Genomic DNA, 23,532 nt, shown 5'->3' on the forward strand with positions numbered 1-23,532 from the left:
GTGAGGGGCCAGCTCGGAACCTTTCTGAAAATCCAGGTGAATTATAACAATCGGGTCACTTTGATGTATTTTTTTAAACCCCTCTGAATTGGGCTCAGCCCAACCTTGGCAGGCCTTGATGTTCCTCTGTGGTAAGATATTTTATAGCTCCTTTGGGAGGGGACAGGGATTGGATTTGTATCTGTGCTTAGAATCATAGAATATTAGGGTTGGAAGAGACTTCAGGAGGTCCTCTAATCCAATCCCCTGCTTGAAACTCTCCTGTCTCGTGCTGTGTGTGGAGGTAGATAGGTCTGTCCGCGATGGGGATGAGAAGTCCACGAAAGATGCCCTTGTGGGGCCCGGGGAGGTAGAGCACCCTTAAATTTGATGCGCAGCGAATAGTAGTGATACCATTATTTGACACTGTCTCCAAGGAAATGTGGCCTAAAGGAACAGCTTGTCCAGAATGCTCTGCTGATACAGGGTCCATGCCCTTCGGGAGCTTGTTAACTCGTATGAGTGCCCCTGCTCAGAGATCCTGTCCTAAGCTGGGCCTGTCAGGAGCTGATCAGAATCTGCCCCCTGCTCCCAAGGTGGGAAAGTCATTGTGACACTTCTTGGGGCACCAGAGCTGTGAGTCACCTTGGTGCCACCTGCCTCCAGTGTGAGGGAGTCTTACCTGTGCCAGCTGGGTGTCAGCTCCCTGACAAACCAGCCTGTCAGCTACTCAAGCGCTCACCTCTGGGCTATGCCAGTCCTGCCCCTTGACAATAGATGCACCCAGCCCCTGAGTCCCTTCAAAGGTCCCCCTGTGGTGTCCTGCCCTGATCACGTGATACCCACAGAAATCCCAGAGCCTCCATTCCCAAAGGGACACTACCCCAGTTCAGTTATAGTAAAACAAAAGGAAATTTGTTTAAGAAAGAAGAGAGATTCAAATAGAAACAAGTGTTAATGATGGAAACCAAACAAAATACAAAACAAAATAATCAAACATGAAGTAGTGCTGGCTCTTATTACCAGTTCCTTTTCTTAGCTAATAATGTAGATTCTCACCCCCAAAGTTCAGACTTTCACAGTGTTTGCTGGCCCCAAGGAGCCACAACCCAATCTTTCATGAAGCACCCCTGCTTGTCCCGCTGCCTCCTCAGTGAATGGTTACAGAGTGTCTTTCTCTACCCTGTGATATACTGAATCAGTCTTTTATCTTTATTCGCAGACAGAGTGATCCCCTCGCTGTCAGATTGTTCCTTCTCACTGCCAAGTGGTTTTGATCTTTATCGTTCTCTTTGATGGTTTTCCATTGACTTTTCTGGGTTGTTGCAGTGGTAGACAATTGAGCAATACGTTACACAACTAGCTAGCCAGAGAGGGGTGACAATTCCTTCTTGCTTGAATGGGACATCACCAAGACACGTGATTTCCTGCTGCCTCACTTTCACTCCAAGGCCATAAGGGCATAATTTTCAGCATAGTTACATTATTCCTTAAATACAACCCGTACACACGTCTCACAATGAGTATTGATAAGTTACCAGCTCTCAGTGGAGACATGCTATCCTTTATGGATAAATGCTATGAAAGTGGTGTATTAGGTGTAGTGAGTTTGTCAGGTCTGAGACAGGAGTTGCTTGGAAAGAACAGCGAACCCTTTGCCAGCTAGCACCTGTGTCACAACCACCTTCTCATTCCCCTAGTTCTCCTGCCCCATCCATGCCTCTTCCCAAGCAGGAAAGAGAGACTGATCCCAATCCGAACCCATCTGACTGGCTTATTTTCAGCGTGCCACATTCCGGTTTAGACGAGGCATTGTAATGTAGGTGCTTGCGATCCCCCCGGAATACTGGTGTTCCCAGCTGGCTCTGGGTGTTCAGAACCTGTTCGGAGCCCCAGCCTGGCAGGACTGCTGTCAGCACTTCACCAATTAATATCAATGATGCTGACATTGAGCTTTGGGTGGCCATGGCTGCCACACACTCACTCGCCTTTAATGACTTTTTTGGCCAAAATCTGATCCATAGAGCTGTGCACCTCAGAGTACCTTACAGCACCCTGCCCAATATGGCTCCCACATGGAATGAATGGACATAACTGATGCACTCATGACACTGATGGCCTGCCACAGTGCCAGACAGGATCACAGGTTACTTTGGGGACATCTCCCATAGGGACAGTGTGCTCCAGATCTCCAGACTGTAGCTCAAAGGGGTCCTGGAATTGCCCTTCCATCAAAGGTCAAGTTGGTACGTGGGATGTCTTCCTGTACTTGGTGTCCTGTAATGTACCAAATTGCAGGAGCCTGGCTCAGTGGGGGTGGAAATAAATAAATAAATAAAATAAATTAATGGAGATAACCTATCTCCTAGAACTGGAAGGGACTTTGAAAGGTGATTGAGTCCAGCCCCCTGCCTTCACTAGCAGGACCAAGTACTGATTTTGCCCCAGATCCCTAAGTGGCCCCCTCAAGGATTGAACTCACAACCCTGGGTTTAGCAGGCCAATGCTCAAACCACTGAGCTATCCCTCCCCTCCCCCAATGAAGTGTCAGTCACCTGTTGTGGTGTCTGGATTGGGTCTCACTGGGTTAAGGCTGCATATATCAGTCATTTATAATGGGTTACTGAATGATTTATGGCACTCATAAGCATAAGCCCACATTAGTAGCCTGTGTTAGTAGCCTGGCTGTAAGCGCATCCGTAGGTGGTATTACAGATGGGCATGGACTAAGGGTTCAAGTCTCTCCAACAATCTCTTTGATTTGATTAACCATTTGGTAAAGCACCTGTTACCCCTTTACTATGTTTACATAGAATCATAGAAATGTAGGACTGGAAGGAACCTCGAGAAGTCATCGAGTCCAGCCCCCTGCACTGTGGCAGGACCAAGTAAACCTAGACCATCCCTGACAGGGATTTGTCCAACTGGTTTTTAAAAGCTTCCAATGATGGGGATTCCACAACCTCCCTTGGAAGCCTGTTCCAGAGTTTTAACTACCCTTAGAGTTAGAAAGTTTTACCTAATATCTAACCTAAATCTCCCTTGCTGCAGATTAAGCCCATTACTTCTTGTCCTCACTCCAGTGCACCTGGAGAACAATTGATCACAGTCCTCTTTATAACAGCCTGTAACATATTGGAAGACTCTTACCAGCTCCCCCCTTAGTCTTCTTTTCTCAATCTAAACATGCCCAGGTTTTTTTCAACCTTTCCTCGTAGATCAGGTTTTCTAAACTTTTGATCATTTGTGTTGCTCTCCTCTGGACTCTCTGCAATTTGCCCACATCCTTCCTAAACTGTGGTGCCCAGAATTGGACGCTGTACTCCAGCTGGGGCCTCACCAGTGCCGAGTAGAGCCGGGACAATTACCTGCTACGTCTTACATACAGCACTCCTGTTAATACACCCCAGAGTCGTAATAGCCTTTTTTGCAGCTGCATCACATTTAGGGTGACCAGACGTCCCGATTTTATCGGGACTGTCCCGATATTTGCTTGTTTGTCCCACGTCCTGACCGATGTGCGGTCGGGACACTGGACAAACAAGCAATTTTGCCCTCCCGGAAGGGCTCTCGCCCCACCCCCACCCTGCCTCTGCCCCCTCCTTCCCCCATTGGCTCCCTCCCCAAATCCCCGCCCTGGCCCCGCCTCTTCCCCAAGCACGTGCCATTCCTCCTCCCTCCCAGGCTTGCTGCTGTAATGGGGGCAAGCCTGGAGGGAGGGAGTGGTGGCCGGCTTCCACTTCCTGGAGCTGGTGAGTACGGGCACCGGGCGGGCAAGGGGGCCGCGCCGCAGCCACATGCGCTGCCCCCCCCAGGGCCCCGGGCACATGTGGCGCATCCCGCCGCCCCGCGGGGAAGGAGCCACGGGAGCGCAGCCGAGCGGGAGAGGCGCGAGGCTCCGGACCCCGGCAGCGGCGGGGGAGAGCGGCTCGGGCCCACACGAGTGGCCATGTAAAGTTTATCGGCTCAGGGTGGACCCCAGCCAGTCCTCGCCCCTGTAGGGGGGTGGTAAGGAGCCAAGTCCCCCCCCTCCTCCCTCGTCCTGGCTCCTCAGCTGAGCCCCCCCCCCCCCCGTCTCCCTCCTGGGGGAGCAGCCCCCTTGCCTGCCCACCCGGTGCTTCCAGCTCCAGGAACTGGAAGCCGGCCACCACCCCCTCCCTCCAGGCTTGCGCCGGCATTACAGCTTCAAGCCTGGGAGGGAGGAGGAATGCCGCTCAGCTGAGGAGCCAGGATGAGGGGGGAGGGGGGACTTGGCTCCCTACCTGGCCTGTGGTGGCCGACGGGACATGCTGGCGCGGGGCGGGGACGCTACCCCCCCTACAGGGGCGAGGAGCTGGCCAGGGTCCCCCCACCCCCCCAGCTGATAAACTTTACGTGGCCACTCGCGCGGCCCTGAGCCGCTCTCCCCCGCCGCTGCCGGGGTCCGGAGCCCCGCGCCTCTCCCGCTCGGCTGCGCTCCAGTGGCTCCTTCCCCGCGGGGCGGTGGGACGCGCCGCATGTGCCCGGGGCCTTGGGGGGGCAGCGCACGTGGCCGCGGCGCGGCCGTGGCCTGCTAATTCCCCCGGCACCTGCAAAACAGCTTTTTTTATTTACTTTTTTTTTTTTTGCTCCGCCCCCCGTGTCCCGATATTTCATGTCAGTGATCTGGTCACCCTAATCACATTGTTGGCTTATCATCAGTTTGTGAACCACTATAACCCCCAGAGCCTTTTTTCAGTACGACCACCTAGACCATTTCTCCCCATGTTGTAGTTGTGCATTTGATTTTTCCTTTCTAAGTGAAGTATTTTGCACTTGTCTTTATTGAATTACTTCTGGTTGAATTCAGATCAGTTCTCCAATTTGTCACGGTCATTTTTGAATTTTAAACTTGTCTTCCAAAGTGCTTGTAACCCCTCCCAGCTTGGTGTCATCTGCAAATGTTATAAGTATATTCTCCATTCCATTATCCAATTCATTAATGAAAATATTGAATAATAGTGGACCCAGGCCTGACCCCTGCGGAACCCCACTAGATCCATCCTCCCAAGTTGACAGTAAACCATTGATAACTACTCTTTGATTCCAGTATTGTAACTTGTTTCGCACCCACTTTATAGTATATTCATCTAGACCACATTTCCCTAGTTTGCCTATGAGAATGTCATGCAGAATTATGTCAAAAGCCTTACTAACATCAAGGTATATCATGTCTACTGCTTCTCCCATGCACTACGTCAGTAATCCTCTCAAAGAAGGGAATTAAGTTGGTTTGGCATGATTTGTTCTTGACAGATCCGTGCTGACTATTCCTTATAACCCTGGTATCCTCAAGGTGCTTCCCAATTGATTGTTTAATAATTTGCTTCAGTATCTTTCTAAGTATTGAAGTTAGGCTGACTGGTATATAGTTCCCTGGGTCCTCCTTGATCCCCTTTTAAAGATAGGTGCTGCTTGCGCCCTTCTCCAGTCTCCTGGGACCTCTCCCATCCTCCAGGAATTCTCAAAGATAATTGCTAATGGCACTGAGATTGCTTCAGCTAGTTCCTTAAGTTCCCTGGGATGAATTTCATCAGATCCTGCTGACTTGAATAGATCTAACTTATCTAAACATTCTTTAACCTGTTCTTTCCCTATTTTGGCTTGTGTTCCTTTCCTCTGGTTGTCAGTATTCATTTTATTGAGTATCTAATTATCATTAATCTTTTCAGTGAAGACTGAAGCAAAATAGGCATTAAGTAACTCAGCTTTCTTGATGACATCAGTTGTTAGCACTCCTTCCCCGCTAAGTAGAGGACCTACACTTTCCTTTGTCTTTCTCTTGCTCCTAATGTATTTAAAGTACTTCTTATTGCCAGGTGTGACTCATTTTGTGCCTTAGCCTTTCTGATTTTGCCCCTACACACTTGCGCTATTTTCTTTTGTACTCTTCCTTATCCATTTGGCCATGTTTCCACTTATTGTAGGATTCCTTTTTGATTTTCGGGTCATTAAAGAGCTCCTGATGGAGCCATATTGGCCTTTTACTAATCTTCCTATTTTTCCTTCGCATCTGAATAGTGTGCAGTTGTGCCTTCAATATTGTCTCCTTGAGGAACTGCCAGCTCTCCTGAATTCCTTTTTCCCTTCCATTTTCTTCCCATGGGACCTTGCTCCACTTCTCTGAGGGCTGGTCCACACTAAGCCCCCAGTTCGAACTAAGATACGCAACTTCAGCTATGTGAATAACGTAGCTGAAGTCGAAGTATCTTAGTTCGAACTTAAAGGTACTTAGCGCGGGTCTACACGCAGCAGGCAGGCTCCCCCGTCGACTCCGCCTACTCCTCTCGTGGAGCAGGATTACCGGCGTCGACGGCGAGCACTTCCGGGATCGATTTATCGCATCCAGACAAGACGCGATAAATCGATCCCAGAAGATCGATTGCTTGCCGCCGAATCAGCGGGTAAGTATAGACGTAGCCTAAGTTACTCTGAAGTGTGACACTGCAGGGTGCCCTGTAGTGGCTGGGGGAATGTTACTGAAACCACTGAGGGTGTTTGAGCCAGGGACGTCTGGCAGGGGATCTTGCCCAGACCAGCCTCCCTGCTGAAAGCAGAAACTATTACAGGGCCAGACTAAAGGGGCAAAAGACAGCAATCTCCTGGGCTTGCACCCAGCTATGTCTCCAATGCCAAAGACCCCTGGCAGGTTTGAGAGGTGCACCCAGTGCCCACCCAACTCCAGTGAGATTGTTTCAGCCCTCTCCAATGGCAGAGAGGGAACACTGGAGAGATGCTCTCCCTCACCCAGTGGCCCGCAGGCCCCTGGATGTGTCTCTGGGTTGCATGCAGGCAGGCCGTGGTGGAGCACGAGCAGTTAGATGTCTGATATCCTAGTGCCCTGCTGTGCTTGGGCCACTGGCTGCCAGGCTGTCTCCAGTGGGCATAGCTGCATCAGAGGCAGTGGTGCTTCTGTCATTCTCCCCTGGGAATTCTGCCTCGGGAGGGCAGCTTTAAATCCCTGCCCATGCTCCACAGGAGCTCAGCTGGAGGGAGGCTGCTTAGGAGATGCACTGAATCAGGTAATCGCCTAGTCAGCCTGGTCTCCTCCTCTCAGCCCTGCACCAGCTAGCGCTAGGCCCGGAGGGGAGTGGGGTTTGGAGCAGATTCTGGCAGTCAGGTTCACAGCCCGGGTTGGCCATGGAGCAGATGCCGGCAGGACGGTCTCAAACACTGGCACTAGAGGTGAGGTAGGGGAGCTGCAGTCAGGCCGGGTGCAGGACTCTCTCTGGCCGGAGTGCCTTGCTGGGCTTGTCTAAAGAAGTGCGGCGCTGCCTGCTTATTTCAGCGCTGGCTTGCGGGAGAAGGGGATGCTTCTAGGGACCCTGCTCCTTGCAGCTTCTCTGACTTATGGCCTGGCAGCACCTCTTCCCGTGCCAACAGCTGCTTGAGGGGGAGGAGCAGGGACGGGATCGGTGTCCTGAAAGGAAACCATTTATGATAGCCACTCAGCTCCACGTGTGATCCCTCTGCTGTGCCCATCTCCCAGTGCCGCGTCCCCCCTGGACCTCGTCTGTCTGTGAGCTTGAGGATCTCCTGTGTGAGCAGAGATCGTAAGGCCTTGTTCTGTAGCGCCTACCAAGTGCCTGGATTGATGCCCTCTGATGTCCATTGTATAAACTGGCCTGTTGAAACACTGGAAATAACTGACCGGTGCAATCTGCTCTCACCCCAGGGATGGGCAAGTGCATTAGTTCTGGTGTCTATGCCAATAAACGGACATGGCTGCTGGCTAGCATGGGGTGTGTGTTTCCCTGCAGGAGGAGAAGATTTATGTTCAGCATCGAATTAGAGAGAACAAAGGACTGGTCTGGGATCTGCTGAGCCGTGGGAACGCTCACATCTACCTGGCGGGGTGAGTATCTCGCTGCACCAGGAGTGCTGCTCTCCCACAGCAGGTCTGGTTCACATTATAATTGGGCACCATCTTTCCTCCCATTAACAGGCTAGCGGTGCCTCAAGAGACAGGGCAGGGCAAGACCTTGTGGAGCTAAGCGGCCCGCACTCCCATCAGCACAGGCTGCCAGGCGAGGCCCTAGCAGAGCGAAGTGGGCACAGCCTGCCATGGGCACAGCCGGCTGGTTCAGGCGCTGGCAGGAAGTGGGGTCGGGTAGAGCTGTAGGTGGGTTTGGTAGCTGGAAGCAGTCGGTTGGGGTTAGCCGCCCTGCACACACCTCCCTGTGTGATCGCAGTATTTCATGAACTGAGAACACACACTTCTGAGGGCCATGCTCATGGTATCTGAGCACCTTGTACAGAACTCACAAGTCCAGGGATTTCCCCGAACAGAACATACTGTGCTGATGGCCAGAGGACCTGCCTAAGGGACTGGGAGCCAGGGATCAATTGCAAACCGGATTCCAGTCGTCCCCACAGGGGAGAGAGCCTGACTACGGTATCCCAACCCTGGTGACTTGAGGCTCTGTAGTGCAAGTGCGAACCAGCATTATTACTAAGGAGATGACACAAAAATACCCTCCCCTCTCTAGCTCCCTGTGAGTTCCACCCGAGCACCCTGGGCCATGTAACTCTGAGATTACTGGGGCCTAGACCACTTAGGGCCTTATAAACAGCCAGGCACTCAGCAGTCAATTGTCAACCAATGCAGAGCACACACCATATACCTGTCAGTGTGCCCCAGGCACATCCTGCCCCAGCTGAGGCTTTCAGCCCCAAACAGAGCTACGTTAATGTGGCTGAGGGTGACAGACACGAGTGAGCACGGTGTGGCCCACATCCGAGACGAGAGAGGACGTCTGCCAGCTGCCGGCAGGGGCCACCATTGCTGTGTGGGACTACAGGAGTGAAGACACAGCCAGCAAGACCCTAAGACTTCCAGTCTTCTTGGCAACATGTTCCTGGTGGTCATTGCCAGTTCCTTCAGAAGGGTGTGCTTCTCTTTGCCAATCAGTATCCCCTCCAGCATAGCGGTGGTACTGCCGCTCACAGTATCTCATCCAAGCCTGCCCGCCTGGCCCTCCATACACACAGAGCCCTCTGGGATCCCAGGGTAAGGCCCAGGGAAAGGAAGAGCCCAACGTCATCTTCAGGAAAGAACAAAACTATTAAAGCCCCATCTCATAGGAGAGCCAATCCGATTCCAAATCACCATGTCAGTGCGCCATGTCAGACAGCCTCTGTGCTCTGGCTTAGGAATAGGAGCTTCCCTAGCTCCTTAGAGTTCCCTGCCTCGCTCCGTTAGTCCCTGGGAGAATGACTTCCTGGGGCAGCCTCTCTCTCCTCTGGCCAGGCCTCCACGTGCTGCCTGACTCCGTCCCTGCCTTGCATCGTAGCCAGGTTACACTCGTGAGCCTTGTCACTGGCTGAACATTGTGCAGCTGCCTCGAAACAGCCCCTGAGATCTCTGCCCAGAACCTGGTGCTCACGAATTCTGACCTGAGCCCAATCAAATCCCGACGGTTGTTAATCAAAGAGTGGGGTCTAGTGGTTAGAGCAAGGCTGGGGAGCCAGGAGATCTGGGCTTATTCCTGGCTCTGCTGCTGACCCACGCCAAGTCACGTCACCTGTCCACCTTCATTCCCCCATCTGTTGAATGAGGGTAAGACTTGCTGTCTCACACGCAGGGGAGTTACGTGGCATCGCTGACGTCTGGGAAGTGCTGTGAGGTCAGCGGGTGAATGGGGCTAGGGAAGGCAGATGTAATGTCCGTCCAGCACCGGGAGCATGTAAAGTGCTACGTTAACACGGAGTATCGTTAGTTCTGTCCTCATTAATAGCAATAGCAGGAGGGACCGTTCCTCTCAGCTTCCTGCCAATCCACAACAAGAACAGGAACCTCTCCGCTGATCCTGGGGGTGAGACTGAGCTCCTCTGCAGTTCTGGAAGTGCGCACTAGGTCTTCCTTGGCCACCCAGGACATGCCATCCTCCCCGGGGCACCTCTCCCGCTGGCTGCCTGGATGAGCAGTGTCCTCTGGCCGGAAACCCTCCGGTTTAAGGTTCAGGGAACATTTCAAAACTCCATCATCCCAAAGACCAACTGGCCACCGTTTTCAAATGGAGGAGCCGACCCCCAGGCACCTGGCTCCAGCGCTAGGCACCCAAAGGGGAGCGAGACCTGTCTGGGCATGTGCCTTGTGTGCGTGGGCTCAGAGTCTGTCAGGGCAGCCCCAGCCGCTTCCTGCCACCCATGTCCGTGCGTCTGGGCACTGCAGTGACCACCCCCTACTCCGTGTTTTGTCTTTCGGTGGGGGTTGGTGTTGCCAGACAGTCCCTAGGGTAGGTGTCCCAGTGACACACACTCATCGGTTCCCAGGCCAGTGGGGAACCCTGTTGTGACATACCCAGGGCACAATCCAGACCAGTGAGTAGCTGAGTCACCCCTGCCCTCTAGCCTGGGCTGCCCCTTTCACTGCTCTGCTGCTGCTGCAGCTCACAAACAGCCTCCAGCAGGTAAGTCACTCCCAGCTTCAGCTGTGTGTACCAGCCACACCCAGGCTCTGCATTATACTGCAGGACCCCAGCAGGCTCCCGGCCCAGGCTTTCCCCAGAAATGTACGTCTCGGACTGCCAGCCCTCTCCTGGACAAGACAGGCTCATATAAAATCCATCATTGTATGAACAGAAAGATTGATATGCACCAATCTTGTTACCCCAGATGGAGTTTCTGGAACACACCGGCTTAGCTAAAACAATAACACAAGTTTATTAACTACAAAGAAATAGATTTTAAGTGAATACAAGTAATGAGGCATAAAAGTCAGAAATGTTACAAGAAAAATACTGATAAAACGCAACTAATGGCTAACGTAACAAACTCTGTGAAACTCCAGGTGAAGCTTTTCTCACCATATGCTCTCAAGAGTCTTACTGGCCAAACGTCTTCAGCCAGGACCCCTTCTTCTGTGTAATGGCTGCTTCTCTTGTTCCTTCTGGTGCAGTGAATCGATGCACAGAAAGAGAGAGAGGAGGAGGGGATCTATTGGGGTGTCTGCCCCTTCCTTTTATCGTCCCGTCCTCCCTTTGAGAAGCATGTCCTGCTGGGAGCACAGGGACAGGCAGACTCTGTGGACGGGAACTCCATGCTGTTTCTTTGCTAAGATGTAGTTTTCATCTTTCCTGCTAAAGATTGGCCACTTAGCAGGTTGACTTAGCCCATTGACCTTGTTTACACCTGGCTGAGGCATCAGCTTGCCCTTTGTCTCCGAGGAACCGGTTTGGCCACTCCCCAGACTTGGAACGTGTGTGAGTAATTCACATACAACGTTGCCACACGTATTTTACTAGGACAATAATGACCAGCAAATTATGAGTTTTCAAACGATACCCTGCCAGGCCTGCTGTGTACAAAGATTATTACAGTAGTGGACATGGGTATATTCCGGGGGGGCCAAACTGTGACTCGCGAGCTGCATGCGGCTCTTTTACAGAGCCCCACCCCCACCCATTCGCCACCTACCAGACTTGGGGGGAGCTCGGGACCCCTACCTTGCAGCAGGGTGGTGGGATAGGGGCTTCTGCCCAGCACGGAGGGCGGTGGCGGGGCTTCAGCCCCACGGGGAGCACCTGCAAGTCCTTGGGGCTTCAGCTGGAGCAGAGCCGAAGCCCCGAGCCCGGCTGGTGCAGAAGCCCCGAGCCCCAGCTGGTGTGCCCCAGCTCTTGAACTTCTGAAGATTGTGGTATGTGGCTCGGCGGCTCAGTAAGTTTGGCCACCCCGGTATATTCTGTCACACCCGTCGTCATCCATTCTGATCTGTAGAATACAGGCCATAGGACTGCCCTGAATTAATTCCTGTTTGAACTCGCAAAGATGGTTTAGAAACCCCCCAGCCTGGATTTAAAGTTGTGAGGGTCAGGTTCATTGACCAGCTGCTTGGCACAGTTTCACAGACCTGGACTCAGAATGGTCGGAGAGACAAGAGAAATCCCACAGTCTCTTTGACACCCTGCAGCCCAAAGAAGTGGATGCAGTGGCCGTACCCATAAATGAAGGTGCCGTAGAACCAGCAAAGGACCGTGGCTAACTCCTGCGGAAGGGCTGATGGAAGGTAATGCGTCCCGCAGAAAGGACTGCCCCCCATCGTGGGATACAGACATCTGGGCAAGTCCAGGAAACATCTGAAGTTCCAGACAGTGACATGAACCTCCCTCATGCCCTCCCGAGATCCTCCTCTGGAGCTCGTCACTCTGGACTTGCAGGACATCACGGTTCACCCAGCTCGCAGGGGACCATCACCCAGTGCTACCATACAGCCTGTCCATGGTCCCAAGGGTCTTCACTGAATGCCTGCCTGTATGGGCATTCTGCTCAGGACCCTGGGAGTCTGCATATCCACCTGGCTGACTGACTGATTCAATGTAGATTGTCTCAGGAGGCCTTTCAGCTCTAACTGTGGTCAGCAAATTGATTCAGGCCATAGGGCTGGTAGGCAGCCTGCCAAAATCCATGCTGGTGGCTAACCAAAGCCACGTGAGTTTATAAGGGTGGCCCTGGACTCCAAACAAGCCGACACTCTCCTGCTATCCTGACCCTCTTCTGCAGACTACAGAAGATCCGTGGCAGCCCTAGATACACCGGTATCATATTCCACCGCCAGTTACTAAATAGTGAGGGATATCTCCCACCTAAGAAATCCCTTCAGAGAAGATCCTTGGTGATCAAAATCACTCTAAAGACAATAGATGTATACATACATACATACATACATGAAATAATACTCGGAAAACCCCAACAGTCTACAGGGCCACCTTAAGGCTGCTGCGCTGTGACGAAACGGCCCGGCTTTATACTGTGGTTTGTGATGTGGGGGAGGTGAGTCCATGACTCCGTAGCTGGCCGTGTCCTTGGTTTTGAGGGTTGAGCTTGGAGCTGAACTGAGATAGTGGCCCCGTTCGCCAGGGAATGGCCACAACGGCTTTTGGAACCCAAGGTTTGGTTTGGGTCTATGTATCCGGGAAGCCCCTCGGCCTCCCTCAGTGCAAAGCCGGACAGGCTGCCCCTGTTGTGCCGACGAGTCTAATGCCCGGGAACCCCTGCTCGTAGCCATGTGCCTCAGCTGAGTCCCCACAGGCACATACTCCCTGCTGGGCGCTGGACCCCCCCGTCTGGCGAGCGCATTGGTTCAAGTGTAAGCTGCTCTGCAGGGGGCTTGTGTCCTGCGCCGTGCCCGGGGGCGCTCTGACGCCGTGCACGGTTATAAAGCCACCGCACAGGAACTGGCCCACAAGGCAGCCGATGGGCTGCATCAAGGGGAGCCAGGTTAGCCCTGCTGGGAATAGCTGTGTGCTCACGGGAGGGCTGGAGAAAGGGCTTGAGTGTCGCTACGATGGAGCTTGCCCTTGTACTGGTCAGGACAGCACAGCTGGGTTTGGTCCCACGACCGGGCCAACAAAGCTGAAACCAACCCTTACTGCGCAGCTCTGGGAGTGAGAGAGAGCTGTATCCAGCCCAGCATGGGGCCTTGGAGAAGCAACAGGGGGGACTGCAGAGAAAGCCCTGCCCCGCCCCATCAGTGATAGGAATGAACTGAACTGGCCTTACGGGGGAGCTGGAGGGGCTGATGTGTTGAGACTGTCCTGTGTTCTGCTTTGCAGTTACAATAGAGACTTTCTCTCTTCCAGAAATGCCAAGCAAATGCCGGCAGCAGTAGCAGAAGCCCTAAAATCCGTGTTCCAGTTGGAAGGGGACCTGTCCCCCTCAGAAGCCGAGGAGTATCTAACAGCCTTGGAAAGGTCCCATCGCTTCCAGATGGAAACCTGGTCGTAAGCCTGGAGCCGAGCCTGGGACTGCCTGCTCCTGGCCATTCCCCCGCCCAGCCAAATGCTTGTAGCTATGTGGGAGTGTCCAGGCACAGACAACGTCCAATAAACCCGTCAGCACCTTGTATCAGCCTCACACTTCAGTCCGAGGGCGTCTCAGTCGGCACAGTTGCCCTGCCGGTGACAGGGTGTTGGTCCTGGAGGTGGCTGGGTTTGTCCCCACACCAGCCCCTGCACCCATAGCAGCAGCGTCAGTGTCCGTCACGCTGCCTGTTTACCTGCGCACCTCACCCCTGGCCTGGAGGGGGCGCTCAGTCTCCTTGCCAAGCCGTGCTGGTGCTTTGCCTGTCTAGGCCAAGGCCCCAGACTTCTCCCGCTGGCCACAGAACAGCTGTTTGACGGACTCGAGCTGGTATCTGTGGAGCTGGCCAAGGGGTGTTAGCGAGCGGCTGTGTAGATATGTGCTCTCTTCAGGAACAGGAAGTTTCTCTTTACCTGTCATCTTTCCTAGGCGGAGCTCAAAGTGCTGAGTCACGTTAGGGGAAACTGAGGCACAAAGAGGGGAAATGGCTTGCCCAAGGCTAAGTGAGTCCATGGCAGAATCATGAGTATACCCAGTCACCCGCCCATGTAAACAAGGCCATGGTGTCCTGTATTTCCTCTCCGAGAGTCTGCCTCCTGCTGCAGAATGGTGGTGTCATGTAGGGAAGATAGTGAGTCCTTGAATACTTGAAGCAGGTGTCACTGATGCCAGTTCACCTTCCGGAGTCTGCCAGAGCCTGAACGCATGACTCAGAGAAGTGTGAGCTTCCCCACTCCTCCAGGAGCTGAGCCGATGCCTGCTAAGGACAGTTTAAATGGGGCATAAGTCACTGGTTCCCTGCCCAGTCCCTAATGGCCTCCTGTATCACCTCCAAGCCAGCAGCCCAAGCAGCCAAGCCTCCTCCCACGCAGGCAGCTGAACACGGGGCAGAGGGAGGGGGCTGCTGTCCCAGTGAATGTATGCAGAACCTGCACTTGGAATCTGGAGAGGGGCTGGGGGCTGCGGTTTAGCTGATCCAAGGCCCAGCCGCACCTGGAAGGGGAGGACTTCTCCAGGAGCCACATTCACTCTCAGCAACAGCTGTGTGCAGGGCTCCCGGTGAAGGTAGCCAGTGCTTTCCCCCCTTCCTAGGCTCCAGGGGTGCTGGCACTGGGGTCCCTGCTGGCAGAAATGGGGCTGGAAGCAGCGTCTGCGCATCCATGCCTGTGCCCCACACATCCTCGTGCTCCAGTACAAAGGGCCAGAGGGAGGGGTGCACCCACCACCACAAGTCAGTTCCTTCCCAGCTGTCTGCGGCTCGAGGTGGAGCGTTACGACGCTGCTGGTTAGCCGCACAACTCACTTTTATTCTTTTATTTCTGGACGTGTTTCTCCTTCTTTTGTTTGTTGTTTAGCACAGACTTGGGTGTTCGGGGGCTCCCCACCCCTTTCGTTGTAATCAGGGCCTGCTTTGACCTCAGCCCGTTTGTTGGTGGCCTTCCCCAGGTGGGTTAGGCCAAAACCCCTGTGTTCAAACCCTGCCAGACCTGTCACAGACCATTCCGGCTGCCTCCGCTACCTCAGAGAGCCCCACATCCCCTCTAAGTATAGGGGCTGCTCCAGCTTTGAGAGCAGACACAGGGAGCTGAGGGAAGACTTATGGAGCGTTCCCTGAGAGCTGTGGGGTCTGATTTCCTCTCCCCCCCACCCCCGTACATCGCTGTAGCTGCTTGTGGGGGCACTCCGGTGGCTGAAGAGCTTAGGTGCAGCTTAGGATACTTTGAAGCTTCAGAGGAGGAAAAGGCCCCATTCACCAGAGAGAGACTCAAAGGAGGGAAAAGTCTCCTCTAAGGCCAGGGAGCACGGAGACCTCACATCCTGCTGTGGAGACTGCTGAGGCTTCTCCCTGCCCTAGGACCAACAGGAGTCCTCTGACCAGAGCCCTCCAAACAGAGGGTCAGCTTAAAGAAATCCTCTTAGACACGTGCTCCGGTATCGTCTTCCCCAGGTCACAGCCACAGAGAGCGCACGAAGCGTTCACCTGTGCCATCCCCAGCACTGCTCAGCGGGCCTCACCCTCAGGAACAGGGTCACCATTACCAACCAGGTGGCTCTCCCGTGAGGATCTCTGAGTCATGGAAGACCCCGAATCCCCTCTGCTGAGGGATATTGACCATGCTTGCTGATGTCATAGGAACAGGGCCTGAAGCAAGCCCATGTATCAGAGGCCTGGTCTGAGACCTGAGGCCTGGGCTAAAGTAGTCAAAACTTTGCTGCTATAAAGCAAAGTTAAGTTGTGAGCAAGAGGCAGGCCCTGCTCCCAGAATCTGGCAAGAACAGGGCTGATATTGCAGAAACACACATTCCTAAGTGCTGCTAGGCATAAGAATATAAACACAAGCACATTCCAGGAAGGTGGTACCAGAACACCTCGATGCCAAACACATTCCCCAAAGAGAACAGGAACACACTGACCCATCCTACAGATAAGGTCAGGATAACAGTGTGATGGATAGAGACGTACAAGGTGATGGGAGGTAACTGGCTACATCAGAGGGTATCAACTAACTACAGCAGAGGGGCAGTGTGTAACTCGTTTGTACTGATGTATTAAAAGATATCTCAGAGGGAGTGTCTTTGGCTGGCCTGGGGATAATGGAAAGTCCCACTATTAACTGAGCTAGTCCATTGCAACGGGCATACATGTGTTAGTGTACCTATAACCATTGAGCCAGGCCATTAGAAGTGCTTCGTTGACAATAAACCTGACCAAGTGCCTTTGCTATGAACCGAGTCTGTGGATTTATTGGGCCGATCGATCAGAGCCTGCTGTACGGGCTTTCGGGCTAGAGTCAGTACAGCACGCAGAAAGAACACACATGCAGCCAAACACCTGATGACAGCTGGTACCAACACACCCCCTCAAACCAGAGTTCCTGGTGATGCTACAAAGACTCAACCACCAATACCAACACGACCCCCAGTACCAACACCAGTAGCTCCCCTCTGGATATGGGAGATGACACCTCTTGGACTTGGATATTTCTGTCCAGGACTCCACCACTTTCCCATTCCAACCTCCCTCCCTAGAGGTCTGCTCCTAGGAGGAGACCTCAGGAACCAGCCAATGTCTTACCCATCAACCTTGGTAGGAACACCCTTGGGGTACCACTCCTTTCCTCTGTGCTCCACCACTGTGGGTTTTTGGAACCCTTGTGCCCCTTATGGTGAACAATTTTATAGGTGCCCTCGCACAAGAGGACCCATCTGGATCAGCAGCTACTGGTACCTCAGGACCCTCCTCCCCAGGAGGACACCCCCAAGAGGAGCAGGAGGTAAGAGATGAGATCCCACTATCTAACACCTGACGAGGCCCCCACCCTATGCAGAGGATTTCAAGGCCTTTCAAGAGCTGATAAAAGAATATCAGAAGCCTGGCCAAGCCCTTTGGACAATGCTCCCTGGTTGAGTATTTTACATACCTCCTCCCAAGGCAAGATTGCCTTGCTCATTTATGACGCGTTACTCTCACCAGCCATATGGTATAGCATACACCAGCTACCATACCACCCACATGCAACAAGGCAGACAAAAAGTACTATGTACCCATCCAACCCCAAACTCCCTGGTAGTCAACGCTCTCAATGAAACAAATGGACAGTGTCAATCCAGATCGACTCCCTCCAATAAAGAACTCAAGCGTTTGGGGCTTCTTGGCTGCAAGAGCCATTCCTCAGCTGCTCTCCAGTTCAGAGCTGCCAACTGTCCTGCCTTGATGGGAAAATGTGACTTTCCAAATGACAGCGAGTTTTCACTTTGGATTGATCATTTGCCTCAGGCCCAAAGGGATCCGTGTCAGGCTGTGGTCACAGAAGGCCCGATAATCACTAAAGCTTCCTTACAGGCTTCTCTCCATGTGACAGGCACAGCCTCACACCTTTGTCACGCCTCAAGCCTTCTGGCTGCAGGCTTCAGGCCTTCCCAGGGAGATGCAAAATACCACGGAGGAACCTTCCTTTTGAAGGGCCCAAGCTCTTCAGTGACGACCCCGATGAATCCTGCCACTCACCTGGGGGCTCTAGAGTGACTCTGCGAGCCCTCCGTGCATACACCCCGGCAAAAAGAAAAAGAAGAAAACACAGCAAGTTGCAGATGGCACAACAATCTCACCCAGATCAGTACCAAGCCTCCCCAAGACCAGCAGAACCACCTAAAAAGAGGTCCACATTTCACACTGTCCTCCCCACCGGCGACCTCCTCCAAGTGGCCATTTTGACCCACGGGTAGGGGGTCATGAATCACCCCCTACTCTGGATCTTATGGTGCTCCAAGCCACCCACCATCCACCCTATGGAAACCATCTCTCCCATTTCCTACCTTCTTGGGATCTCATCATTTCAGACAGATGGATCCAAGAAATGGTTTCAACAGGATAATCCATCCAATTCAGCTCCACCCGCCTGTCCACTCCTCATCCCTGTCCCTCTTCAGGGACCCTTTGGGACCAACTGGGAATTTCCTATAATATGTGCCTCAGTTTTCCCCATATACTATGTTGTTACCCAGTGGGTGGAAATGGACTGTTTGCTCCCAGGGCAGGCTCAGAGACAATGGTATGAATGTCATCTGGCTGTCTGAGCTGGGATGAGTCACTGAAAAGGACTAGCTGAGGCCAGCCACATATCAGTGCAGAATCTGAAAAGACAAAGGCAAATCCAGTCACCAGGACATCAACACCTAGCAACCAAGGCCCCTAAGGGCGATGGATTTCCCCACCTCTCAGCTGGGAAGCTGAGCAGTGCCCCAGCTCGAGAACAAAGGACTGGGGAGGTGTGAGGTGGGGGATAAGAGTTGGCTGCTGGGAGGAGTCTCTCTCACCTGGGAACTGACCAAGGAAGCTGGATGGAGACAGACAGAGCTTGGGCAGTGGGGTTCACTACAGCTTGGCTGGGCTCTGGGCTGACCAGAATGGTCTGTGCTTTAACCTTCAGTTCTCTCTGCCAACCTAAGAACTTCCCATGCTGTGTTCCAGTTGATTCATACAAACCCGACTGTTTTGACAGTGCTGTTTGGTTGTCATTGCAAATGCTTGCTGAGGTGCATTAGTCCCTGCAGAGTGGACAAGTCTCTACCAGGAATCTATTTCAGTTGAACTCGCTGAACAGAGCTCATAGTATGAAGCAGGGGAGCTGACAGCCCAGAGGTCCAGTCTAAGGAGGTGGTCAGGCCATGTGTCCTACCCTGGAGGAAGTGTGAGACCTCCTGGGAGTCTGGCACACCGAAGGGGTATCTCCTAGAGACTGTCCCAATGCTGGGGGCGTAGCACTGATGCTGTAGATCTGCGACAGTTGGTGGTAGTAGTGGGATGCTGACTGCACCAGTAGTATTTTGCAATAAGTGACTTGCAGCAGTAAAACAAGGTAAGTCAAAGGAAACAGCAAGAAAATGTCTTATGACCACCTCCATAAGAAGGACATCGCAAACCTGTGCAGGGAGAGAGGGTTAAGTGTTGGGAAACGCAACAAGACAAAGCTGACTGCATGTCTGGAGAAAGGTGATCAGTCCAGGAAGCAGGTTCCAGACAGGGTTTCAAGAGGTCCGAGAATGACAGAGGGAGCAGCAGGGCATCCCCAAGACTCAGGTCCCTGTCCAGCAGGGCCTGGCACGACCTGGTTCCCCAGCAATAGATTTGAGGTGGTGGGAGTTGGAGCTGAGAACGAAGGACTGTGAGAAGCAGAGGAAGCATGAACTGGAGATGGAGATGCGGGGGGGGGGGGGGGAAGAGAACCACAGGGGGTAAGTGGGGAAAGACCTCAGGATGCCATTTCTGCAGGGAGTCTAGATACCAAATTGTTGCCAAGTTTAAGGAGGGGGGGATATAATGCTGACCTCACTGACTTTGAAGAGTGGCGGGTTGAACCTGGCTGACCCTGTGAACTGGCTCCACTGGCTCCCCCCTTGCTCGGTCCCAAAGCCCTAGAGGCGTATAGCCAGATACACAGCGTTGATACTGGGGACTATGAACAGTTCAAAAAGCCACCCCCTGAGGGGAGACTATCTCCACAAACCGGGTAAGGGTGCAGCTGTCACTGCATTGGAGGATTTGTACAATCTGGTTGGGATCTGTCCCTACAAGCTTAAATGTTGTTAGCGGACAGGAAGCCTAAGGATCTGCATCATGCAGGCCAGTTGGCAGATGAGTTTGTGGACAGTCGATCTGGCTATGAAAACAAACCCAAAGGGGACTTGGGAAAGGTGCCCCAGAAGTGGGATTCAGTTAAACCCAAAGTTAGGGGAGCAGCCAATGGGGGTAGACTTCCTCCCAGGGATCTCAGACCTGAGGTGTAATATCTGTAAGGCGGACAGGGCTGATGAAATAGTGGCCAAACGGGACCCTCAAAGGGTTAACTTGGTGAAAGCCCAGGACAGAAGGACTAACTCATCCTCTAACAGCCAAGGCAGCCTGTAGCTCAGGCTCTGAGAGTGACTTGTGTGACTGAACTTGTGGAGGAAAGCAGTCACCCAGGCAGCTCCTCGGGGGGCACAGATGGGCTCCCACTCCAGGCACCAGTAACACACCTTGTTGTTCTCTCCTGGGCTCAGACTCTTCTGCTCTCCAGTGGGAGCAGAATGTGGTACTTAATGGGAAGACATTTGTGGGGTGGAGAGACTCTGGGACAGAGAGAACCCTTGTCAAACCCTGGTGGTAAAACCTCATCAGATGCTGACGGGCTGTGTAACCTGGGTTATTTCCCCTGCCTCTGGCTCAGATCCCTGTGCAGACACAGAAAGAATCAGAGTGGCTGGTAGTTAGGATCCTCCAGGATATCAGCTTTGACATCCTTTTGGGGAACGACTGTATCTCTTTAAGACAAAATTCACTCCCAGTTTCTGTACCAGCCCAGGATTTGAACCAAGGGAGCCAAAAGGCTCAGAGAGGAGGTGTCAGTGAAAATGCAAATAGGTGGGCTGGCGGGGGAGACAGAGGGAGTTTCCCTCTGGCTTGCAAAACAGAGAAAAGGGGGTTAACTCAGGACAACTTTCTGCCTGTAATCAGACACCTGTTTCTGAGTGGGATGGAGGAATGGCCCCAACCAATCTCTACACTGGAGATGAGAGTCACACTGGCTTAAGTGCTGTGACCAAGGGAGCAAGCTCGTGGCCTGCCCTCACTGAGAAAGCAGAGGCAGAGCTGAGCCTGGTGGAAGCTGAGACCCCAGCTGAGTGTGGGGCAAACAGGCAGGGCAGGACAACTGCCAAACTGGTTTGCCCTATCAAGGGGTGAGAAGGGTAAAGCAGCTGGAAGACTGCTGCTGCTGCTAACAGACACCATGGACAAGTTGGGTTCTATTAACCAAGAGAGTTCGAATCACAGCCTGGAGGGTGGGGAGAGAACTGTGCTGGGGTGAGGGCAACAGGGTGACACAAAGGAGAAACGGGCTCCTTGCATGCACACAGCCCTGAGGTTGGGACGCAGCTCCAGAGGGAGTCTGCTAATGTGCGAGAGCACCTTGCACGCCTGCCTCACCAGACTGGGAAAACAAAGCTCCAAAGATCTGGCTGGATTAAGACCAAATGCTCAAGGGGTGACTCCCTAGGGGAAAGGACACTCCAGGCTGCAGCCAAGACAGCTGACACATGGAGGAAGGTGGGTTCACTGCCCTCCTCGCTCCCTGGCAGACAAGGGGGAGGAGTCAGTGGCAGGACCCCATCCCAGTTTCAAACTTAAAGGTTTTGGTGGTAGCAAAAGTCACAGGGATGGCATGAAAACCTCTCGTGCACCCTGCTAGTGTCAGCGACCAGACCTAAGGGGGGATGTGAAACTGCTCCGAACTGTGTATTGGAAACTGTATGTTTGATTGATTAGCAACTGTGCTGTAAGGATCTTGAAAGGCCAGCTACCAAGGGGATGGGAAAGATGCTGTGGCATGTATGGGTAATATTTGTGGGTTTGAACGTCCCCAGGTCACTGGTGAAAATGACCCTGCTCAGTTCAGTCTCGAAGGGGGAAAGAGGTGTGACAAACTGGGAATTTTCTGTAATATTTTTATGAATCTTATGCAGGCCTCAGTTTCCCCTATATGCTGCATTATTACCCAGTGGGTGGAAAAGGACTGCTTGCTCTCAGCACAGGCTAAGAGACTTAGGCCTGGTCTACACTAGGAAATTAGGCTGGTATAACTATGACACTCAGGGGTGTGAAAACTCCACGCGCCTGAGCAGTGCAGTTAAACCGATCTCCCCCGCAGTGCAGACAGCGCTCGGTCGATGGGAGAATTCTCAGGGAAGTGGAGAATCTGTGCCATTGGGAGAATCTCTCCCACTGGCGTAGCAGCATCTTCACTGAAGTGCTGGAGTGGTGCAGCAGGGCCGCTGCAATGTTTACGTGTAGACAAGCCCATAGGTGTGAATGTTGCCTCCCTGGCTGAGCTTGTGTGGGTCACTGAAAAGGACTGGCAAATGGCAAATCCAGTCACCAGGACGTTGACACCTGCTATGTATGTCTACACTACCACTTATGTCGGCATAACTTATGTTGCTCGGGGGGGGGGGGGAATAAATTGCCCCCCGAGCGACATAAGCACCGGTGTGGCCAGCGCCACGTCGGCAGAGACCTTCTCCCACCGACATAGCTACTGCCACTTGCAGGGGCTAGAGTGCTCTCCCGTCAGCTTAGAGTGGCTACATTTGAGAGCTTACAGCTGCATTGGTGCATCTGTAAACGCTCATGTAGCTGTGCCCCTAGGAAGCAAGGCTCCAGAGGGAGGTGAATTTCCCCACCTCTCAGCAGGGAAGCTGAGCACAGTCGCCCAGCTCCAGAAAAAAGGACTGGGGAGGTGTGAGCTGGGGATAAGAGTTGGAGGCTGGCAGGAGTCAGGGCTCTCACCTGGGAACTGACGAAGGAGGTCAGATAGAGACAGACAAAACTTGAACAAGAGGGTTCACTTCAGCTTAGCTGGGCTCTGTGCTAACCTGAATGGCATATGCTTTAATCTGCAGTTCTCTGTGCTAACCTAAGGACTTTCTATGCTGTATTGTTTTGACGTCACTGCAAATCCTTGGTAGGTGCATTAGTCCCTGAAGAGGGGACAAGTCTCTACCTGGAGTCATAGAATCCTAGAATATCAGGGTTGGAAGGGACCTCAGGAGGTCATCTAGTCCAACCCCCTGCTCAAAGCAGGACCAATCCCCCAGACCCTTAAATGGCCCCCTCAAGGATTGAACTCACAACCCTGGGTTTAGCAGGCCAATGCTCAAACCACTGAGTTATCCCTTCCCCCAGTTGGACTTGCTGAAAGAGATCATGGTGTGAAGCAGGGGTGCTGAAGGCCCAGACGCATTCAGGCTGTGTGGCTTACCCAGGAGGAAGAGTGAGACCCCCAGGGTGGTCTGACACACAGAAGGAGTTCCTCCTAGAAACTGTTCCAAAGCTGAGGGGATAGCATGGATCCTGTGGATCTGTAGCAACCCTTCCCACAAAGTTCTGCTGCTTCTGGGAGCGATCAGACCCATTCTCCCTAACTGATTGGAAAAGGGTTCTACTCCAGGTACTTCCTGGTTCCCAAGAAAAAGAATGGAGATGGATCCTGGGCCTCGGGACTCTGAACACCCTTCTTCATACACAGTGATTCAGGACAGGAACTCTAGCAGCAATAATTCCATCTTTAAATCCCAGGGACTGGCTCATTGCCCTGGACTTCTAGGATGCATACTTTCATATAGCTATGCACCTATCTCACAGGCACTTCCTCACTGGCACAGATCGTTACCAGTTCCGCATTCTTCCCTTTGGCC

General features: G+C 53.0%; 1 protein-coding gene across 2 annotated transcripts in view; it reads left to right on the plus strand.

Moving 5' to 3' along the window:
* NDOR1 (NADPH dependent diflavin oxidoreductase 1) overlaps positions 1-13,958 on the plus strand; it is a 35,164-nt gene extending 21,206 nt beyond the window's left edge. Inside the window, exons 13-14 of one of the 2 annotated variants that reach the window (XM_065418756.1) lie at positions 7,758-7,852; positions 13,578-13,838. In XM_065418756.1, coding sequence (XP_065274828.1) covers positions 7,758-7,852; positions 13,578-13,722 — 240 coding nt within the window. In that variant the 3' untranslated portion in view covers positions 13,723-13,838. Of the gene's footprint in view, positions 1-7,757; positions 7,853-13,577 lie in introns of both variants that reach the window. The other variant, XM_065418757.1, reaches the window with a different exon arrangement.
* Positions 13,959-23,532: the final 9,574 nt, after the last annotated feature.

The sequence above is a fragment of the Emys orbicularis genome, chromosome 18, assembly GCF_028017835.1.
Source record: "Emys orbicularis isolate rEmyOrb1 chromosome 18, rEmyOrb1.hap1, whole genome shotgun sequence".
Classification (NCBI taxonomy): Eukaryota; Metazoa; Chordata; order Testudines; family Emydidae; genus Emys; species Emys orbicularis.